The following is a 21,261-nucleotide window of genomic DNA, read 5'->3' as shown; positions in this document are numbered from 1 at the left end:
CATACTGACCTTAAGAGGCTCCTGCAGGCAACCAGTTGATTTGAGCCGAGTTTATGTAGTGATCAGTTGCTCCAGACCATTGTATGGTTGGGCCATCCTGGAGGAGCTACCTGTGCAACCTGATTGGGTTATAGGTAATATCTCTTGATATCAGCAGTGAGAAGGACAGCAGCAAAAAGCAAAACTAAAGAAAAATCAGCCCAGATCAATAACGGGCTAATTTCTTTGAAAAGTATGTATGTCTTGGTGTGAACATTTGTAATAAACACTGATCAGCAGTGAGTCTGCGGTGGCGCAGAAACCGATGGTTATAGATTGCTTCTCTTTCTTTGATCTGCCCACATAGGCTAACCACGTCAGCAATCAATGCATATTGAATCAGTTACCCAGGTGACACACAACAAACAATGCCAGCAAATGCGCGGGTCACACTTTGCTACGGACCTTATGAATCCAGCGGAGTAATACAACACAGGACCTTCCGCCTCCAGGGTCTCCAGGGTCTGTCTCATATCCAGCTCTATTGAGATTCATGCATGTCATGCTTGTCATCTGCCTTCGTCAGTGTTATAAAACTTTTGTTTTGTTTTGTTTTGTTTTAATGACCGATCCAATATGTCTGCAGCCGCTCTGAGAGCGCGCGGGCACCTGTGCGTTTTGGAAGAAACACGCGAGTGGAATATTGTGGAGCTCGTGGTCAGCGGGGAGGTCGTTTTCACCTGTAACATAAAGGATCTGGAGTTTGGTAAGTTTGGTTGACTGGGATACATGTAAGGTTTGTGGGATTAACGTGGAGCTACAAATCAACTTAAAGTGATAGGTCGTGATGACGTCACTCAGTCTGAAAACTTTCTGGTTTTTGTTTTTCCCCAAAGGCGGAGATGGAAAACTGGATCCTGTTTGCAGAGAGGCTGTTGCTGCAGTGGAGAGTGCTTACTGAAAATAAACCCATATTTAAAAAATGCAATTAAAAACTGTACATATTATGCAATTACACCACTGTATGGATTCATTTATAAACACCGGTCAATTTATTAGGTTCACATGTTTAACTTCTTGTTATGTGGGATTTTCCTGCACAACTATCTTTACATTTACAGAGAATGCTCTGGAAAAGACGTAATATTCAGTGACTAATATTTATCTGGGTGAAAGATTACTCTAACTCGAATAACCAGCCATTACAACTGAGGTATGCAGAAAAGGGCCTCTGAATGCACAACATTTAAAGCATTAAAGCTGTAGATGGGCTACAGCTGCATAAGAACGTACCAGGTGCCACTTCTTTCAGCTAGGAACAGGAAAATGAGGCTACAGTTCAAACGAGCTCACCAACATTGATAAACAGAAGATTGGAAAAAGTTGCCTGGTCTTATGAGTCTCAATTTCTAATGGTAAGGTCAGAATATGAAAGCATGAGTCTGTGCTGTCTTGTGGCAGTGTAATGGTGGGGGATATTTTCTTGAGTTCTACACTTTGGGCCCATGAGACAACCTGCATGAGTGTTGTTGCTGATCATGTTCATCACTTTATGACCACACTGCACTCGGTGAGTGTAGATTGTCCTGCTGTTTATGGGTTTAACCATTAACAGACTGACAATTATCAACTGGCCGAACTGGTCAGTCCAACAAGGCTCCCAAAATTGTCCACATTCATTCTACTGCAGTGATTCTAAAATTATGGCGTGAGCATAAAGAAAAGTTACGTTAATATGATTTGTCAAAAAAAAAAAAAAGGTCACCCGACATGTTCCTCCTGACCTTTACCTCACTAACAATCTCTTTGGACTCTTCCTTAGATTTGGGTATAGACAAAACATTTTGTGTTTATGGCCATAATCCATTATAATTTTGTGGCTTCGAAATTTCTTTAATTACAGATTTGCATAAGAATTTAAATCACTAAGATAGGCAGAGTTTCAGTGATATAAAGCCTACATTTTAATTAAAACCTCCATGCCACTGCTTGATATTGCGTTCATCTATATTTGGTTCACATGACAGGACAGCCCACATATTTTTAAAGACATATTTATGGAATTAATAGAAAATTAAGGACACACAAAATCTGAAAACAATTACAAAATAGCTCCAGGATCATTAAATCATTTGTGTCAATGAGCAAAATCCTATTTCAACCCATCATAGATTAACAGATGACCTGTAACTTTACTCATCAGTTCAAACTGTTGTATGTATGCCAGGTCATTCATTTACTAACACATATTTATTGCATATTTAAATTATTCCCTGTAGGTGCAGTTATATCATGTTGAGCACATATTTCAGCTCCCACATGAATATGTGGCTCTTTCCCTATTTACTAAACAGTCATGTATAAACCTCTTTTAAATCACTAAATATGCAAAACTAAATCTCCCAGCTCTACGTTGGAAAGGTAAACTACAGCGCAGCTAGACAAGAAGTATAATTTTAAGGAGCTTTTCTAATATCATTTGTGTTTGATATCTGGGGATTTTAATGTGACAACCAAGCATCAATATTGCTCTCTGAGCATCCAAGGCTGTTCTTTGTTTATGTGTGTGCGTGTCCCAGCGCTTCAGAAGAAAAAGCTGAGCCTTATGTCCTAAGTAGAAAACATGGCTGCAAGTCTCTGTGCCAGCTGGCTCATGTCTCCTGGTGAAGTGATGTGTGACAATAAATACACACTCCTTCACAAACAGCTAAGGTAGCCAAACAATAACAGGCTATAAAATCTACTGATGTGTTAAGTTTCAGCACAGTTTTCATACCTGTGACATGTGATTCATAGTTATTGCTAAAGTGTACCTCTGGGGTGTTTTGGGTGTGTTTCATAGCTACAATCAAAATAAATATCAAAATAGTTATTTAGTAGTATTCAGCATAACAGCAAAAGAATATTTGAAGTAGTAAAACCACTCCAATAATGATTGTCACAGTTCTGCGTGGCTGTGTGAACAATGCTGGTGTACTACACTCTACCACACAACAGAAGATGCAGGATTGACCATTCTGTGGCTTAGTGCTTATGCTTAATGTTCATAAGGAACTTTTTATTCTTAAACAATTGTGTAGAGATAGGTTGAGGGTCATTAAAAACCTAAGACTAAGCCACATCAAAACAATGAAATGACCTTCTCCTTTACGAGTTTCAGTCTTGGAAGGAGCTCATGTTGAAAGCAGTGTCCATAAACTTCCTCAGCTCATTGAGGTGAGTAGATTTGTTTCCTGTCGCCGGTGCAGCCGCAGGATCTCGTCCCACATACCTGAAACAAACACGTAAGGTTTATCACCTGCAACAAGAGCTCAAATGCTTTGGCTAGTTCTCTAACTAGAAGTGAGATGATAAATAAACATTCTTACCAAATGGGTTTCTTGTTGGCAACCACTGTGAGGAAGCGTGGTCGGACATAATCATAGTAACCCATGTTCTTGTGCTCCTCCTGACACCAGACGAGCTCAGCGTTGGTGTATTTCTCCACCTCTTCACTGACCAGGTCAAACGGGAAAGGAGAGATCTGAGAGTTGGAGACCAAAAAATGACCGATGAAGAAATGACCACACAGTGTCAGTCTCATTTTAAAATCAGAGAAGAAGAACTAAAAACCTGTTCAAGCCTGATTATGGCAACATCTCTGTCCAAATTTTGCTGCTTCCTCTCCTTAGCTAGTTCATAGTAGACTTTGCCTGCGCAGAAGATAACCCTCTTCACTTGGCCTGGGCTTTGACTTGCAGGGCCCTCATCAGGAATCAGTCTCTTAAATTTAGTGCCTGCAAACATAATGCATATTGAACATTAGTAATAAATGCAAATAAATACACACATAAAACATTAAAAGTTATGTCACGCTTAAAGGTAAAGCTCTACCTTTGGCAAGGTCATCAAAACCCGACCTTGCGTCCGGATGCCTCAGCAGAGATTTAGGAGTGAAAATGATCAGCTGTTTGAAGGGGAGAAGAAAAGGGAAAAAGTTTCCGTCACTGACAAACAACAGATTTATCCTGTCAGCCGTATCTTCATTGTGTGCACTGAAAAAACTCCAGAGGAAAAAAGTTTTTATCTCTTTTTTCACGCTAATTTATTACCAACATATAGCACGCAACATCAGCACTGGGAAAACAAAACAATTCTTTAACAATCAAATAAATAAAACCCTTTGTGCTCGGTCGACCAAGTCCAGAACTTCGAAGTTTTTCCATAAAAAACCAACAATATTATCCCCTGTAGGCTTCCTCCCTAATTTGCTCTGGAACTAATTTTCTCACGCTTCGCAAAGCATCGCATTTATGTACAACAGGGGATCAGTTAAGACATTCACTGTGCCTGAAAACTGTGAGACAAAAAAGAGCATATAGAAAAAAGAAAAGACAAATGCTTTACACTTTGAAACTTTAGAGCTGAGCTAATTCTACTTTCTTTTTTTTTTAAGTGCAGGAACATATAGACCGAATTTGCACCTAAATTATGAATATCGTCAAACTGAGCCTCTTATAATAGAAACATCACATCTCACACTTTCCCAACTAAGATTTTGATTTCAGTCGTGTAACAAAAATGACCCAAAGAAAACAAAATATTCTGCAGGAAATATCAGGTGTGCTCTCGATTTATCATCAGAGAAAAAAGTGGTTTATACGTGATGTGTGATTTGAAAGCTCTGATCTGATCTTTTTTTTTTTTTTTAATTTAAAGTACTATATGACAAGCACAAAAGCAACCTAACTGAGACATAAAGAAACCGTACTGTAGTAATGATGATGTCACACTTTACCGGTTTTCTGAATGGCAGCAAAATCTGTCGCCTGAGCACGTGACAGTAGTTAGCAGGAGTGGAGCAGTTGACCACAATCCAGTTACAGTCATACAGCTGCTGGACTTCAAAGTCTCCGGTGAATTCCTTCATGGAAATTAAATAAATGATATTAACTCTAAAGGTAATGACTTTGAAAAAAGAAATTGTAGTTCTATCTTGTGGCGACAATGCCACTTCCCATAAGTGGGCAGAGCACATAATTGCGTGAGTGCACTGTATCTCTCCCCTGCATACACACACAAGTACAGTACACAGAGGACAGTGAATGTTAATCCTCACTAATAGTTCAATCAATAACCCCATCTGAAGATGAATCTGGTAAGCTTCTGCTGATACAGCCTCCGCTATGTTCCCTCTTTTATGTTCCCTCGCAGCAACTGGTCACTGGGGACATGAACTGCTGCTGAATACCAACACTTAGAGGCCATGATGAAGAGACTTTTCAGCTCTACAGAAATGGGCAATCATCACTTAAGCAATCGCGTAAGTAGCTATGATGTCAGCACAGCCAGTAAAGCAGGAAGGTAAAGAATGCTAATCGCAGTGCAATGTTCAGAGAAATAAATGATAGACTAGAAATGATCTGAAATAAATCATGGCATTAAGAAGAGGAAACCACTCCTACTGCATGTGAACATACAGGGATGTGATCTGGATCATCTTTGGTCATTTGCAGGAAGCGTTCAGGCCGAGCTGATGAATGCTCTGGACCCTAAGGACAAATCAAGACAAACAATAAATACGCACAAAATACATGATGAATTGTGACAAATAACCCAGCAGTGTCCAAATTCTAACATGATCTCACCATTCCTTCCATTCCATGTGGCAGCAGTAGGACAATGCCATTATTGCGAACCCACTTGGCCTGTCCTGAGCTAATAAACTGGTCAATGATACACTGGGCTGTATTGTGAAAGTCTCCAAACTGGGCCTCCCAGAGGATCAAAGCATTTGGGTTAGCCATGGCAAAGCCGAGCTCAAAACCTGAAGTCATAGACATGATTATTCAGAACAACCAAATATCCTCAGCATGATATTCAGCTGCTGAGTCCAGTCTTACCTACAACTCCATACTCTGATAAGGAGCTGTTGCAGACAGTGTAAGATGCCTGGTTCTCCCACAGGTGGTTCATGGGAACACAGATACGTTTGTCAACCTCTTGGTCATGTAGAACATGATGACGGTGACTACAAAACAGAAGATGTGAAACTGAGCCAGGACGGTAAGGACTCAAACAGAAAACAAGATTAGAAGACACCCTTTGAAGCAGTCCATTCACCAGCTGTGCTTTTAGTTAAAGACTGAAATCAAAATGCTAACAAGCTGGGCTAGTTTTTAGAATGATAGCATTACAGTGTTCACCTTGTTTCCCTTGGTTTAGCATGCTAACATTATTAATTATAAGGAAAAGTCACCCATTTAGCAGTTGTGGGGATTTTTAGTCAGGACCAAAGTGAGTGAGAGACTAACAAAAAAGTAAATAAATACAGAAAACAGATCCATGCCGCCAGCTTGACTAAAAACACCACTGCTGTACCGAGTTAGGCACTTCTGTGTGAAACATAAAAACATTTACATTTAAATTTAAGAGGCTATGGCCCATATATTTTTTTTTAAAAGTAATAGTAACAGTAATAGTAATAGTAAAGTTGGCTGCTGCCTCAAAGCACATTGTGTGCTGTCTATCTTGCGTGCTGCACAATAGCGTTTAATATTTAGTATCTACTGTTATCTACTGCTAGCTAGTTTATTGTGATGGTGCTGTATTTATTATGTTGCTCTCTTTTGTTTGTTTTCTCTTCTGTTTTTTTTTCACCATACAGGTGATCCAGGTGTTATGTTTGTTTTTCTTTCTTTCTTCCCCCCTTTCTCACCGTCTCTTCTCCCCTCTGTTTTTCTTTCTCTCCCTCTCTTTATTTCATTCTTTCTCCCTGTCCTATCCCCCAAGTCATGTCTGTCCCGTTTGTAGCAACCGAAAATAAAATAAAATAAATACATAATTATAATAAAGGTCAATCAAATGGACCAATATGGCAAGGCCATGATGATCCACTTGGTAAAATAAATCCGCTTGGCATCTTTCTTGGCCTTAAGACAACAATTCTGATGGCTAAAGATCCAAACGGGACAAAAAAAAAAAAAAAAAAAAAAAAAAAAAAGTAATAGTAACATATATTTTTAATTGCTGATTAATATTGCTTTTATTTGTAAAGCAAAATTATTAACTTGTTTAGTATCTACAAAACGAAGAATGAAAATTAAATAACAATTTGCAAGAACATATAGAAATGTGATTTAAATGACCTTGCACAGGGTTTTCGGTGCCAGATAGGTTAATCTGAATATTTCAAATCGACGCTGATCTGCTGGGATTTTCCCACAAATCACCCCTTGGTTTTACAGAAAATGATAGAAAATATCCAGTGAGAGGAAAAGACGTTCTAAGGGTGAAAATGTCTTGTTGATGCCAGAGGTCAGAGGAGGATGGCCAGGCTGCTTCAAGCTGATACGGAGATAAGGGCAACTTATCAAATAACCACTTGGTACAATCTATGGTATGCAGAAGAGCATCTCTGAATTCAAAACACGTACAGCAGCAGAAGACCACACCAAGTGGCACTCCCGCCAGCTAAGAACAGGAAACTGAGGTTCTCTCCTGCACTGACTCACCAACATTGGACAATAGAAGACTGGAAAAATGTTGCTGGGTCTGATGAGTTATAATTTCTACTGTAACATTTGGATGGCAGGGTCACAAACTGGCATAAAGAAGCATGGTTCCACCCTGCCTTGTATCAACAGTTCAGGCTGTTGCTGATGGTGGTGTAATGGTGTGGGGGATATTTTTGGGGGGTACACTTTAAGGGCCCTTAGAACCAACTGAGAATTACTCCACGGTCACCAGATCTGCAGTAAATGTGTGACTCCATCATGTCAATATGGCTCAAAATCTGCAAGGAATATTTCCAGCACTCTGTTGAACCTATAACATGAAGAATTAAGGCTGTTCTGAAGACCAAAAGAGGTTCAAGGGAGCCCAACTGCTAATAGCAGGTAGTGCCAGTAAGTTTAAGCTGTCTTTAGTGATTGTGGTGAAAACAGCACTCTTCCAAGGAAATGTTCAAAGGTCTTTAATCCAGGAGATGCACTGCAAGCATTGAAGCCTGTGTTCCTAGCTCATAAAGGCACTTTCCTCTCTAGCGATCTTCTGTCAGTATGAAGCTCAACAAGAGTGGATGTGAGCAAAGACCCAAATCTTAACAAGTTTTGCCAGTCCGCTCAGTCCCACTAAGGAATCATCCTTCAAATCCAGCACGCTCAGACAGTCACTTAGACCCCTTTAAGATCACTTTCATGACATCTACACACATGCATATACTCTCTCTCACAAACTCACACACACACACACACACACACACACACACACACACACACACACACACACACACACACACACACACACACACACACACACACACACTGATGGATGTTATGTAATATTAAGGCAGAATAACTGCAGGAAATAACCCAAATCATTGTGCCGAATGCAATATAGTTCCTCCATGAAGACTAGATTATCATGATAGTAATCTTTTAAATAGTATTGTCCATAATTATGGGCTAATGAGGGCTCCAAATGTACTGCATAATTGTCTTGCTTGATCCTTAATCTACATTTGGAGAAGATATATTTTCTCTTTAAGAAATATGCTTATGAAATAACAACAGCATCTATTGTATTAATTAAGGTAGCACACATAATTTCACATTTCATTTTTCACAATTTGCTTGCACCCAATCCACAAATGGAAAAAAAACTTTTAAGAGAGCTCTCTCTTAATTGCCTCATAAACAGCATGCCTACATTTATTCACTTTATTTTCACACACACTCACAAAAACACACACAGTTCCTCTGCCAGGGGGCCCCATTAGTCAGGGAAAGGGGCGCACGCTGAAGCGCATGCAACCTATCCAAACACAACGACTGAATCTATTAGTCCACGCTGTTACGTATATCACAGAAACGCAAGCAGGCCCACTCAACTGTAACATGCCAATATGCTCAGCTCCTAAACACTATGAAAGGAACCAGACTAGTGGGGGATAAAAAAAAAAACAAACAGTGTAGGTAAGAGGAAGAAAAAAGCTGTGAGGTAAATTACGGGTAGGAGAGCAAATACAAAAAACTGATCGGGGATTAACAGGTGATACATAGCTAAGAGTGGATCCAACATTTGACTGGGGTAATTTTTTCCCAACTAGGCGAATTGCATTGCTGAAGGGGACATCGGGGTGGGAGATGTAGATGTCATTGGTAAATGCGAAGCAAAAAGAAAAAGCCCTGTAGCCTCTGGTTAGTTAGCGTGATGTATGTCGCTGTAAACTGAGATGGGGAGTGTCAGTGAAGATGAGCTGGTAGAGAAATGATAGGGGACAGACGAGACAGGCACAGAGCAAGGGAGGCTGGTTTTGTTCATGTGTCACTCGTTCCCTCTATACCATGACAACACCATGTGGGCTTCAGCGTTCCCAGGAGACTGCACTGACGTCTTTTGTCTGGCAAACTCGCTATGCCACTCTTCCCACACCCCTGCTTACTTAATTTACTATCTGTCAGAGAGTGCCATTTACCCTTTAACACTACTTAGAAATGTTGACAATGAAATATGATGGATCTTTAAAGATATGTAGTACACTTTAACAATTCAAGAACTATATCTAAAAAATGAAGATGTTCAAAATAATGAACGGTGCTCCGTATTCTTCTTAATTAAGCATGCAAGCTAATTTAGTTAGAGGACAGTTGTGTTTATGAGGACTACCCATCCACAAAAATCTATATAGCAAAAGTCAATATACCTAAACGTCTTTTGCACAATTGCGCAGAGCTCTGTAACAGACCTTTGCAGCATGGTGAGCTCCTCCCAAGACAAACGTGACAATTTAAAAAATTAACAGTGACTTTTTACATCTTGATGCATGCTCAATCAACCAGGTAAGGAAATCCCAGAAAGTTCATTCTGTTCATCCTGACGTAGCATTTTCAGTCACTCCCTCAGCAGTGAGTTTTTCAAAGTACTTTTTCAGCACGTGTTTTTCCTCCCACTGAAAACGCTACGTTCAGATGAATAGAATCAACTTTCTGGGAGTGACTTCTCACAGGCTCACCTAAAGGTTCCTCGTTCAACATCTTGCCCGCTCAGTCGTACATGTATGCCATCTTTCAGGAGGGAGCCAAAGGCTATGTACTCTCCTAGAGCCCAGTCCATCTGACGACTCTTCACTAGGTCAGCTCGACCACGCAGGATACGGGACACACCTGTAGAACCGAACACACAAACACACGGGCAAAAGACACATATGACTAAAAATATTGTGTTGTGTGGATGGAAGAGCGGTGTGATGGTTAACACTGTCACCTCGCAGCAGAAAGGTCCTGAATTTGAGGCTAACTGGGGCTTTTTTTGTGTGGGGTTTACATGTTAATTGCACAATCCATTGGAGATTCTTAAGTTGGCCATAGGTGTAAATGTTTCTTTTTTGTGTTAGTCCTACAACAGACTGGCGACGTGTCCATAGCATATGTCGGCTCTCACCTTATGGCAGGTAAAAGAGGCTCCGGCCTGCCAGCCACTAACTTGGATAAAACAAATATGAATGGTATTAAATGGATGGACTGTGCTGTAAATAGAATTTTTTAAAAAATGTTACAGTCTCAATAATTCTTTAGCTTTTTTGTTACATGAGCTTTCCAGTTCTGAATTTTGGAAAGGATGTGTTATGTAGATTTGTGTAATTTAAAAACATTACACTCACAAGTGTTTATGACCACCTCTCCAAAATCTGCAATACTTTGTAAAATGTAAATAACAACAGGGTGTAAGGCTTTACAAATTATTTAAATCCCTTTATTAATTTAAAAAAACAGTACAAAAACAAGCTGACTTTTTTTTACCATTAAACTGTATCACTGCTTCTTTGTTTTGTCTATTAACAACAATTTGAAAACCAATTGCTTTACTAGGTTTACCTCAACCATGCAGGACATGGCACAGTGGCTTACAGAGGTTTCAAAACTTGGCCCTGTCACTGTGCATATATATTCCACAGTATATCAATGTTACTGCTACCACCACTACTATGACTGATCCTCTGTCTCACTGCTTTGTTCTCTGGCATAAAGCAACCAGACTCACCAGGGTGGATGTTAAAATCTTCCAGAGGCACTGAGCTGGCTATCTGCCCAATGTGCTGCAGAACCTCCTCGTCCAGTCCTGTAGGGAGGCAGCTCATGCTCTTGGGCTCTCCCTGCGCTGTGAAAAAATCTGCAGAAAGCAACACAATCACTCCATCGGGGAAACAGAAATTACTCACAAAAACAGTAAATAAAACATTAACTTAAAAACTAACTATAATGTTCATGGTTAACTCGCTTTTTGTTTCTAAGTGGATAATTTACCTGGCCAAGGGGAGTCGAGCCAGTGCCGAATGTGTAAGATCTTTTCATCTTTAGAGCTGGTGTATGCCTCCTCACATATTTTGTCATATTTTGCAACTTCTTCCTGCAAATACATTTTGTAATAATAAATGCTACAATTTCCCTAATGCTAACTAAAGTTTGCTTTAATCACAGACCTTCAGCTGACTAGCCTAAACAGTGTGTAGCAGTGATATAGTGATATAGAGGGGAAAAGCCTCCAGAAGCATTCGTGCCTTTGCTATATATTATAAATGGAGAGTGAGTCCAAATAGCAGGCCTCACAACAGAAAGCAGTGTCCATCAAAAGCCAGAAGGAAGGAGCTGTAGTATTACTCTGCCATGTGATATAAAAAATAAAAAAAAATCAGAATGGATGTTATGGTCAAAGTTTCTGTTGTGGATGAAAAACCTCTGCAATTGCATTGAATGGCGACAGAACCGCATACTTTAACTTCACTGGGCAATATATACTCTGTGTGAGGGATTGTGAGGCTAGATGACTGAAGTGAGGCAGTAAATTGAAACTCAAATACAGCTGTGCTAGCATAACATATTTAGTTGAAGGCTAGGGTAATATCTAAGTGTGATTTAATGCACATAGCCCAGCAGATGGTGATATACCAAATAAAACTGCATACAGTAGCAGCAGCAATATACAGTATATTTAACAAGAGAAAACACTACTAGATCACAAACCTCAAATTCCTGCAGTGTCACCACTCCCTCAGCAATGAGTTTTTCAGAGTACTTTTTCAGCACATGCTCCTGCCGATGGATCTGTTTGTACATCAGCGGCTGGGTGAACATGGGCTCATCCATTTCATTATGGCCAAAACGTCTGTAACAAACCTGCAAAAACAGACACTTTAAAAACAAAACTGCTACACATACGTAAGAAGCTGTTAATCTATTTAGACTCGGCTGCGGCTGACCAGGTCAATGACGACATCCTTGTTGAATGTGGCCCTCCACTCTGCAGCTACGCGGCACACATACATGACAGCCTCGGGATCGTCCGCATTCACATGGAAGATGGGCGCATTGACAACCCGAGCCACGTCAGTGGGGTAAGGAGATGAGCGGGCCACTCGAGGATCTGTAGTGAAGCCAATCTGACGACAACAACCACATGCCAAAATTGGTACACTAATTTTGCTTCATTTTATGTAATACAATTTAACACACAGACAACAGGAGACAGACAAATTATTTTCCAGATATTTTTTAATAAGTGGGATTGTACTTAAGTGATGCCAAAGTTCCAATACCTGGTTGTTGACCACCACATGGATTGTACCATTTGTGGTATAAGAGGGGAGTTCACTCAAATGGAAGGTCTCATAAACAACTCCTTGTCCCGCAAAAGCAGCATCGCCGTGCATCAAAATAGACATCACCTTAAAAAAAAAAAATCACATTATAGGCTTAAAAGAAGCATTTTGCTATCATTTTTTTAGACAGTAAAAGTATTGTGCAAAAGTCTTGAGCTACCCGTCATTTCTTTATACTAATAAACCTCTGTGCTATGTGGGGGTATTGAATGTTCAAATATACAAATATATGAGACTGTGGGATTTGTATAAAATATATATGTATATGTATATGTATATACTGTAGAGATGTCACTCACGGGCTCTATGTCTCAAATGAAGACCCACACATAGCACAGGGGTTTACTAGTATAAAGAAATAAAGGGTGGCTGAACACTGTCGCACAATGCTGTATCTGGTACAATAAGGGTTACCTTCTTTCCTTGAGTGTCTCCTCTGTAGAACTGCTCTGCTTTGGTCTTTCCCTGAACCACTGGATCCACTGCCTCGAGGTGCGAGGGGTTTGCCACAAGTGACAGCGTGATGTTCTTGTCAGTCTCACGGTTAATCCTCTCGTGGTACATCCCCAGGTGGTATTTGACATCACCCGAACCCTACATGCATAAAAAATGGAGACTGAATAAAGCATCGGCTGTAAGTCCAGACTTATTTTCTCTGAGAGTTTTCCACATATCACCTCATCAGCAGCCTCTAATTTGGGGTCAAACTGACAAAAGATCTGATCCAGGTCCTTACGGATCACATTAGCCAAGACGTTCAGTCGACCCCTAAAAGTACAGTTTATATATATATAAACAGAAGGAAAAGACTTCACTTTAAAAAAAAGACTGATGTAAGAAATGAGAAATGCACATTACCGATGTGGCATCCCCATGATTACGCTGTCGATCCCTGCTGCGCTTGACTTGTCAATGATGGTTTTAAGAGCAGGAATGAGAACTTCGCAGCCTTCCAGACCAAAACGTTTCTCCGATGACCACTTTCTCGCCAGGAAGTCCTCAAACCTAGACACAATAACAGATCTTAACAGATTCCATATATGGACCACAGATGTTTGTGCTACTAACAGGTAGCTGTGAACAGCTGGTTATACAAAATATACTGGTTCTAACTGATGATAGCTGTCTGTTGTCATATGCTCCATTACAGTAATTTATTTTTAGAATAATACTATGATGCCTTAAATACCTTGTACTCAAGCATTTAGAAAATGCATCTCACTACCAGTGTGTGTGTGTGTGTGTGTGTGTGTGTGTGTGTGTGTGTGTGTGTGTGTGTGTGTGTGTGTGTGTGTGTGTGTGTGTGTGTGTGTTTGTCATCAGAACAGGATAGCGACAACAGAATAAAACAAGCAAGGATACAATAAGACATATATTCACCCTAGCGAGATCATTTTAAGGACCCTGCAGTGACTTCTGAGCTAATTTATTAAAGATAAAAATGAGCTCACATGAAGAATAGGGTGTGTTAACTTCCTATTTTGTTTATGTTATGTGAGTCAGTGTTGTGAGCTATAACTAAAGGTGAGGTATTGCGCTGTCACCACAGTGTGAATTTGTTTATTCACTGCTGACCGTGTGGATCTGATCAGGCGCGCTAGCAGGGTTCTCTTCTCAGCATTAGTGAACTGCATGATTCCCGGAGTCTCGAACTTCTGACGAATCCACTGACACTGGTTCACATTATTAATGAACATAAATTCAACCCCTATGTGACCGCAGTAGGATGCCTGGAAGCAAAAAGTTGCAAAGTAAAAGAAATGCACAGAAAGGAAACAGCATGACAGCTTCTCCTGTTCATCGGAGACACGTATGTACAAAATACCTCTAGTCTGCGTATGATTTCTCTAAGTGGAAGGGTAGTCTCTTGTCCACCGATGAAGGTGGTGTGGGGCAGCTGGAAGCTTCTATCCAAGTCAGACTCATCAAGACCATATAAACCTAAAACAAAACCACATGAAACAAATATCTAATTAATTAAGGCACAAGATATAATTTACTGACTCACTTTGAGGACATACTCTAAGCTTAAACAAAATACCTTCCACCCAAAATTAAGATTTAAGTTGGTTTAATTTAATCAAATGAATGTATTGCAATTGTGTCCCACGTCACTGCAGACAAAGGCCTATACCCTATAATGGTTTTCAACAGGGATTAAGAAAGGAATAATCAATGACCTGGCAATTGAGTATTGATCAATTTTCAGATCGATTTTCAGTTTATTGGAAGAATTAAAGTCCTCCCACTTTTTTTAATATCATGTAAGAAGAAATCGTAGTAAAGTGACCCAAAAAAATTATACAAATACATATTTAAAGTGTCTGATTCCATAAATTTCTCTTGTTGCTGTGGTGAGACTAGTTGAATTTAAAAAAAAAAATAAATCTTTTTTTCTTTGTTTTTAAATGTGAAAAAAAAGACAATATTTAAGTTTTAATATTTACAAGGTACTCTTATACTAAAGTTAAAGACTGAATGTATATGTGTGTGAAGTTGCATGTACATATGTGAAAGCTGTAAATACATAAACAACTCAGAAGACAAAGAAAGAAACAGAAAACATGATCTTGTGTGAGCAATCTGAGCTACTTTCAGCTATCACTTATTCACAAGGGGTTGCCACAGCAGGTAGCTCTGCATTTATTATTTGGCAGATTTTTATGCTGGATGTGCAACACCCAAAGGTTTTGTGTCTCACGGTGTGAGTAAGGTAAAAACCAAAAAACCATCCATCTATCTGTTTTCCGCCTATCCAATTCAGGGTGGGGGGGGCTTTGGGGGTACTGAAGCCTATTATCCCAATCGTTACAGGGCAAAACTCTGGGTACACCCTGGACAGATTTCTAATCTGTTGCAGGGCTAACACATAGAGACAGAAAAACATTCATGCAGGAGTGCCCAGAGAAAACCCACACATACATGGGGAGAAGATGCAAACTTCACACAGAAAGGCTTACCCTATTCCTGTGTATTTTTTTCACCTCCTTTTATAATCTCTGTCTTTTCAGGTGCATGTTTATCTTACATCTTAATGTGTCACTACTCAGCTGGTGTAGTCATTAAAAGAAGCAAGACAGGCACTGGTTTCAGTTCAGGGCAGAAGTTTCAACGGGTTAAGGTGAAGGGGAACAGGCTCTCCACCGTGATTGAAAAAAATAATTGCAACGATGGTTGATACATTAAAGGAAGAAACTACTACTCCTCTAAAATATTGTAACTGTGATTGAAAAGAGGCAAACAAAGGATGTTAGATGGAACGACTAAGCAAGAAGGTATGTGGCGCATATCTCAGGTAGGTGTATATATTACAGCTTATGACGTAGTCATGGTAATGAATTATTCAACAATTAAAACAAACTGAAAAACTATACAATCATTTATTGTTAAAGCCAATTATCAACCATTCAAGCACATTAATGCATTAGCAATGATTTTCTAATTGTATCTAAGTCATGCTAATGCTAATTAAATATGCTTGGGTTTAGGACTGCTAGTCAGTCAAAACAAGCAATCTAAAGACATCCTATCAGCCTATGGGGAATTGTAGTGCCCATTTTTCACATTTTATAAATGAAATGATTAATTGATCTATCAAAATATAATAAGCAAATGATTAATTGCTAATGAAAATAATGATTAGCTGGTCCAAATGAGATTGCAGAGCCCCCTCCAGCATGGCTTGCTAAGAATTAACTGACAAACTTCAGAAGTTTCATCTGAGATGATTGGTTTGATAGCAAAGACTTCAAAAAAATTTAGTAGAAAATAAACAATAATACACTATAAATTTATAGATAGTAATGTAGAAGGGCCCATGGATGTAGTGCCCCCACATACAGGTACAATAAGGTTCTATGGTAACAAAACCCACCTGAGAGAGCTGGTCAAGCTCAAGATTACTGGCAAACATAAGAGGAGACAGGTGCAAATCATATTAGGAACACAGCAAAGACAAAGGGGGCCAAGAATAGACTTGTGTACAATCAGCTGACCAAATAAGGGGCCATGGAGGCTGTCATTAGCTTTCATTAGGGAACTATAGCCCTGGTGATCATACATAATGCGATGCTATGTCATGACTCTCACTGATCACTGATAACACCAGCCAACAGAAACAACGTCTCTCTTTTCCTCCCTCTCACTCGCTCTCTCTCCTCCTTACTATCTATTCCTGTAGACTTCGATCGCTTTCGATGGCCATCCCACATCCTCCGACCCTCAGTCCGCTAAATGAAATGGAGAATGACAAGAGCTCAGCCTGAGATTAATGACAGCATCAGGCTGACCAACCAGTATACAGACTTGATAGAGGACGTGATAGGTTCTTTGTACTGAAAAACCACATCCACTCATCAGTGTGATCAGTTATATAACCCTTGATCTTTAATGTAAGTGAAGCTGTACATGTATCTACTGTAAAAAATACAAAAATGTTGAAATACGGTCCAAGAAACAGACAAATACAATATTGTCACCATAAGCAAGGCAAGATTAAGCTTTTGAGACTGAAATCCTAAAACATGAGAAGCATCTTTAGAGTTAAATACAAGGGAAGATTTCTATAGTAGGATACTCATCAGCATACATACAGCCTCAGGGTTAAATCCATATATATTTCATCAGATGGGGTCTAAAACATGGAGTCCCATACAACTTCCTCTTCAAAGTCTAAATCAGACATGACTCAAATGACTAAAAGAAAGCATCTCACCTAATTTATCGATAGTGGTGATCAGGTCGGACGGAACGAAAGAGTCGAGGTCAGCATCCAGGATTCCTAAAGGGTCTAACTGAGCAACATGGTGACCACGGATCTAAACAGAGAGACAGATGGAAATGTGCAGTGGGGGTGAAGAAAAGATAGAGAATTAGATTAAAAATAAATAAATGAGAGAATCTGACAGGCAGAAAAAAATAATAAGCAATTTGGTTTCCATCATCAAACTGAGTATGAACAGCTGGAGAATAAGCTAACACTCAGTTATAGGTCAACCTTTCAGAGAAAAGATACTCCTGGGAGAGCTTTTATGTCTGTATACACACACAGACATAAACATTTCCACCATGACTGCAACAAGCTGGGAATAAAAATGACGCCATTGCCAAAAGACTGAATTTAATAAATCCCTTGGATAGTTCCTTGAATTAATTCGAGGGCGAGTGGAAATGTTACCACCTGCTTTGTTTAAGTAGTCTCTTTGATTTTTCCATTTTCAAAAAGCAGTCAGGGTAAGTAGGCTGGAGTTAATCTTGCAATTTGCATAACCTCGTGCAGTGACAAACAAGTTGTATATTCCTTTTAATACAAGGACACGCAGCACAAACAGCTTTCTTTGCCAATTGCATCTGCTTCTCCAAGTCCAAGCGGAGTCTGTTTGATGTATTTTTCACATACTCGTCAGAGATGCAAATAGTCAGTTGCAGCTCGAGATGGATGACATCTTAATTCCATACACAGACACTGCCTTAAGATTTAAATGGATGGCTATGAGATGTGACTTAATTATATCATAAATCAGCATCACATCAAAATTAAATGTCTGTATATCTATGTGTGTGTGTGTGTGTGTGTGTGTGTGTGTGTGTGTGTGTGTGTGTGTGTGTGTGTGTGTGTGTGTGTGTTATCCTCACAGCTGTGCCAGGTGAGTGTGGCCTACCTGGTAAGCTCTAATGAGGGTGTGCACAGCCAGGTGGTCCTCCACCACTTTCTCTGCCACGTCTAGTGAGTGGGACAACACTCGGCCCTGCAGCAGAGCAGAGGGCCGTCTCTCATCCACCTCGCCAGATGGACTGGAGGCCTGGATGTTACGGAAGAAACTGTCCCAAGACTACAGCAGAGAGACAGACAGATCCATCAAAGGAACGCTGGTATATGTAACATGATTATTCAGTGACTAGTGAATGCTTGGACACGGGTGACAGAATAGGGAAAAGCTGGATGAGAATCCAGGACAACGCAACTACATCAGATGCCCCAGGCAGCTGAACTAAGAATAACATAATTTAACAAGAAAAACCTTAGTAAGGTCAGGGATATTCAGCTGTATTTCAGGACCAGCACTGGCACCAGCTTGCAATTTGAGTAACTTCCGCACAAATTCTCTAGGTGTCATAGTTTTCTCTTTAAATTTTCATTTATGGAAAGGTATATTCAACCGACCTTTTTCTGTGTAACTTAAGATGCAGTTTATGCTACACATTGTTACCTCGTGGACGTTTTTATGGTCATCCAGCCATGCCAAATACATCTCCTCCACATAGCTGGAGTTGCTGACCACTGCTGGAAGAGGATCAGTCCTAGAGGAGCAGCCTCTCTTTGGATGAGCCCAGCAGCGCCAGGTCAGCCCTCCCGCACGCCATCGAAGCAAGGGGCTCCCTCCACCTTTCAGCACACCAGCTAATACCCGAAACTGACTCATCTAAAAAAAAAAAAAAAAAAACTAAGATAACGCTAAAGGTTAAGACAGACATATCACGCAGGAATGTGAACATTGCACATCTAGAGCTGAAATTTTTACCGCAAACGGAATGGGACATTTTTGTAAAAATCCCAGATAGACTGATACTCATCTGTGTTTGGGAAAAGCGCAAATCACACCTAAAGAGACTATGTTTGCAACAAAGGGTGGCTTTAACAGTTTGCACTGAGTTTCACTGAGATCAGCCTGAAGGAACAGTCCGTTTCTGCGTAGAACGTGTGCAGCAGTAAAACGCGAACAGCCCGTATGACGCTCCACTAAGTGCTGCAGTATGTGACCGACTGCTTCATTCTTCCTCACCTTTTTCCTGCATGATTTATTTTTGTTTCCTTCACTCAACATCGCAGGCATCAGTATCAAAACATTTTATATTTCATTCTGCGACTGTTCCACTTTCGGACCTCTAATCCCTCACCAAAATAAATCCTCATAATCTCCGCTCGTCCCTGACACTGCTCAAGCGCAACACGGAACAAAAATATACAGGGTTAAAATGTCACCTGCCTTTTATTTCTATAAAGTGCCTTTACCTTAGACTGCACTGTTCTTTGGCTTTACTGTCATCGCCGAGAGGTGCAAGTGGGACAGGTATCAATGAAGGTGACACAGATCCGAAGACAAGAGCAGCTGCTCGGCACGCCCCCTCGGTGTCAGGTGACGCTTCTCCGCACAGAGACAACTTGCTGCACCCAAAGGTGCCTAGGTAGCGACCTAAAATATCTGTTCATACAGAGGATTTAAAAAAGATCATTAAAAACAAATGTAATCAAATAAACATATATAGCAACCCTATTAGTTCTTGTGTTTGTGCTGTGAACTCAATTTTATAATCAGAGAACTTTCCTCAATCCTGTCACTTCAGGCACACGGTTAACATCCACCCAAGTAATTTTTCTTTCTAAGATGCATCACACATATGTCAATGTTAATTACATAAACCAATTAAACTTTTATAAAGGCTGAACACGAGTCATTTGATCAAGGGCTTTCAGATTGATGGGCTTCTACCTTGAGTGGGTTAAACAATAAAATAATTGGCCCTCCTTCCCACCCCTTCTCCCTCCCTCCACCCTCTTTCCTTCCCCATTTCTAACCCCGCTCTCCTCCTCATCTGGATTTTCATCTTTCATACTTGCTGCCACAGAAGGAACAGTATTATCAATCATGACAAACACACCACTGAAAGGGGGGTAATGGAGTGAGCACTAGTCGCAAGAGGATCAAGCAGACAGAACAGGGTAGGTCTAAATATCAGAGCATCGCTAATCACAGCATCCCCGTTTTGTTGTTTTAAGCTCCTTTTAATGACACGAAAATGTCTGTTTCTTAACACACTTCATATAACAATGTATCAATAATTCTCAACCAGCAAGAAGGCTCAGTGTCTCCTGAGAGTTTTTTTTCCCTTTTTTCTATTATTTGCATTTGCTTAACATTTGAGTTTGCTGCTGCTCTGCAGGTGACCCGGACTTTGCAGGGTCAGGCAATTATGAACTGAAATGCCATTTTGTTGCAGTGACTTTGCCGCCTGACGGAGATGGAGTGAAGACCAGTTGCTTTTTGGCACGTTATTATTAATGTTCATTGATGAAACGACCTGTGCCGCTGGGTAACATTACAAGCTCGATGTTAAATAACTTCCCGTTTAGAATGATTACATCACTACACTGGGCAAAACCGGAGCGGCTATCTGTGTCTGCAGTGGTGAAAATCAGAAAGGAGTGAATATTCCATAAACACCCATTTCTAGTGACATATAAAGATTAATTAAAAAAGGGAAAAGAGAAGAAAACAAAACAGTCTTAATATATCGTCATTTCTGTTGACTAAGGTTATTCATTCGCAGGATCAGCCTGCCACATTCAGTCAATGTTTAGTGTTGTTTGATTAAATCCAGCAGGCACCAGCAACCTGAATAATGTTCACATCCAGGTAACCCACGCTCACATCGACAGTTAGATCTGCTTAACCAAATTAACTTTATGCGTGAGTCCGCAGCTTGTTTGGTCAATGCAGGGCTCAGTACAAAGAGCAGAAGAAGCAGATAATGTGTAATCCACTTACCCCAGCCAAGCCTACACACCATTTATGGAAGTCCACGTCATGAGGTTATTTAGGAGCCCTAATTCATCTAATACAGCATGTTTGAAGGCGGAATTTAAT

The 21,261-nt window shown here is 40.1% G+C and overlaps 2 protein-coding genes across 2 annotated transcripts; one reads left to right on the top strand and one right to left on the bottom strand.

Moving 5' to 3' along the window:
• The first annotated feature begins 256 nt into the window (after positions 1-256).
• Positions 257-950, top strand: c13h10orf53 (chromosome 13 C10orf53 homolog). The gene is made up of 3 exons (XM_084948140.1): positions 257-501; positions 626-745; positions 876-950. The coding sequence occupies exons 1-3, from the start codon at positions 408-410 to the stop codon at positions 938-940; spliced, it is 279 nt and encodes a 92-aa protein (XP_084804266.1). The 5' UTR covers positions 257-407; the 3' UTR covers positions 941-950.
• Positions 951-2,017: 1,067 nt separating this feature from the next.
• ogdhl (oxoglutarate dehydrogenase L) lies at positions 2,018-19,779 on the bottom strand. The gene is made up of 23 exons (XM_084948135.1): positions 19,629-19,779; positions 18,826-19,038; positions 18,277-18,447; positions 17,331-17,433; positions 14,442-14,557; positions 14,192-14,346; positions 13,475-13,621; positions 13,294-13,384; positions 13,031-13,210; positions 12,554-12,682; positions 12,218-12,397; positions 11,982-12,134; positions 11,265-11,367; positions 11,002-11,130; positions 9,974-10,124; positions 5,862-5,989; positions 5,607-5,785; positions 5,439-5,510; positions 4,757-4,882; positions 3,853-3,925; positions 3,592-3,755; positions 3,348-3,502; positions 2,018-3,250 (listed from the first exon to the last, which is right to left on the bottom strand). Exons 2-23 carry the CDS (start codon positions 19,036-19,038, stop codon positions 3,136-3,138), a joined length of 3,033 nt encoding a protein of 1,010 aa, XP_084804261.1. The 5' UTR covers positions 19,629-19,779; the 3' UTR covers positions 2,018-3,135.
• Between the last annotated feature and the right edge of the window lie 1,482 nt (positions 19,780-21,261).

The sequence above is a fragment of the Perissodus microlepis genome, chromosome 13, assembly GCF_051167445.1.
Source record: "Perissodus microlepis isolate ML-2025 ecotype Zambia chromosome 13, ASM5116744v1, whole genome shotgun sequence".
Classification (NCBI taxonomy): Eukaryota; Metazoa; Chordata; class Actinopteri; order Cichliformes; family Cichlidae; genus Perissodus; species Perissodus microlepis.
This window is presented reverse-complemented; position numbering and strand designations above follow the sequence as displayed.

What these genes read in the sequence shown, in the direction of transcription:
- c13h10orf53 (XM_084948140.1), top strand. Translation starts at nt 408, where the DNA reads ATGCCAGCAAATGCGCGGGTCACACTTTGCTACGGACCTTATGAATCC. An exon ending in CCGCCTCCAGGGTCTCCAGG is followed by an intron (nt 502 to 625) that starts GTCTGTCTCATA and finishes ATATGTCTGCAG; the next exon opens with CCGCTCTGAGAGCGCGCGGG. An exon ending in CATAAAGGATCTGGAGTTTG is followed by an intron (nt 746 to 875) that starts GTAAGTTTGGTT and finishes TTTTCCCCAAAG; the next exon opens with GCGGAGATGGAAAACTGGAT.
- ogdhl (XM_084948135.1), bottom strand. Translation starts at nt 19,038, where the DNA reads ATGAGTCAGTTTCGGGTATTAGCTGGTGTGCTGAAAGGTGGAGGGAGC. An exon ending in AAATCATACGCAGACTAGAG is followed by an intron (nt 14,347 to 14,441) that starts GTATTTTGTACA and finishes TTTTGCTTCCAG; the next exon opens with GCATCCTACTGCGGTCACAT. An exon ending in GAGACACTCAAGGAAAGAAG is followed by an intron (nt 12,683 to 13,030) that starts GTAACCCTTATT and finishes TTTTTTTTTAAG; the next exon opens with GTGATGTCTATTTTGATGCA.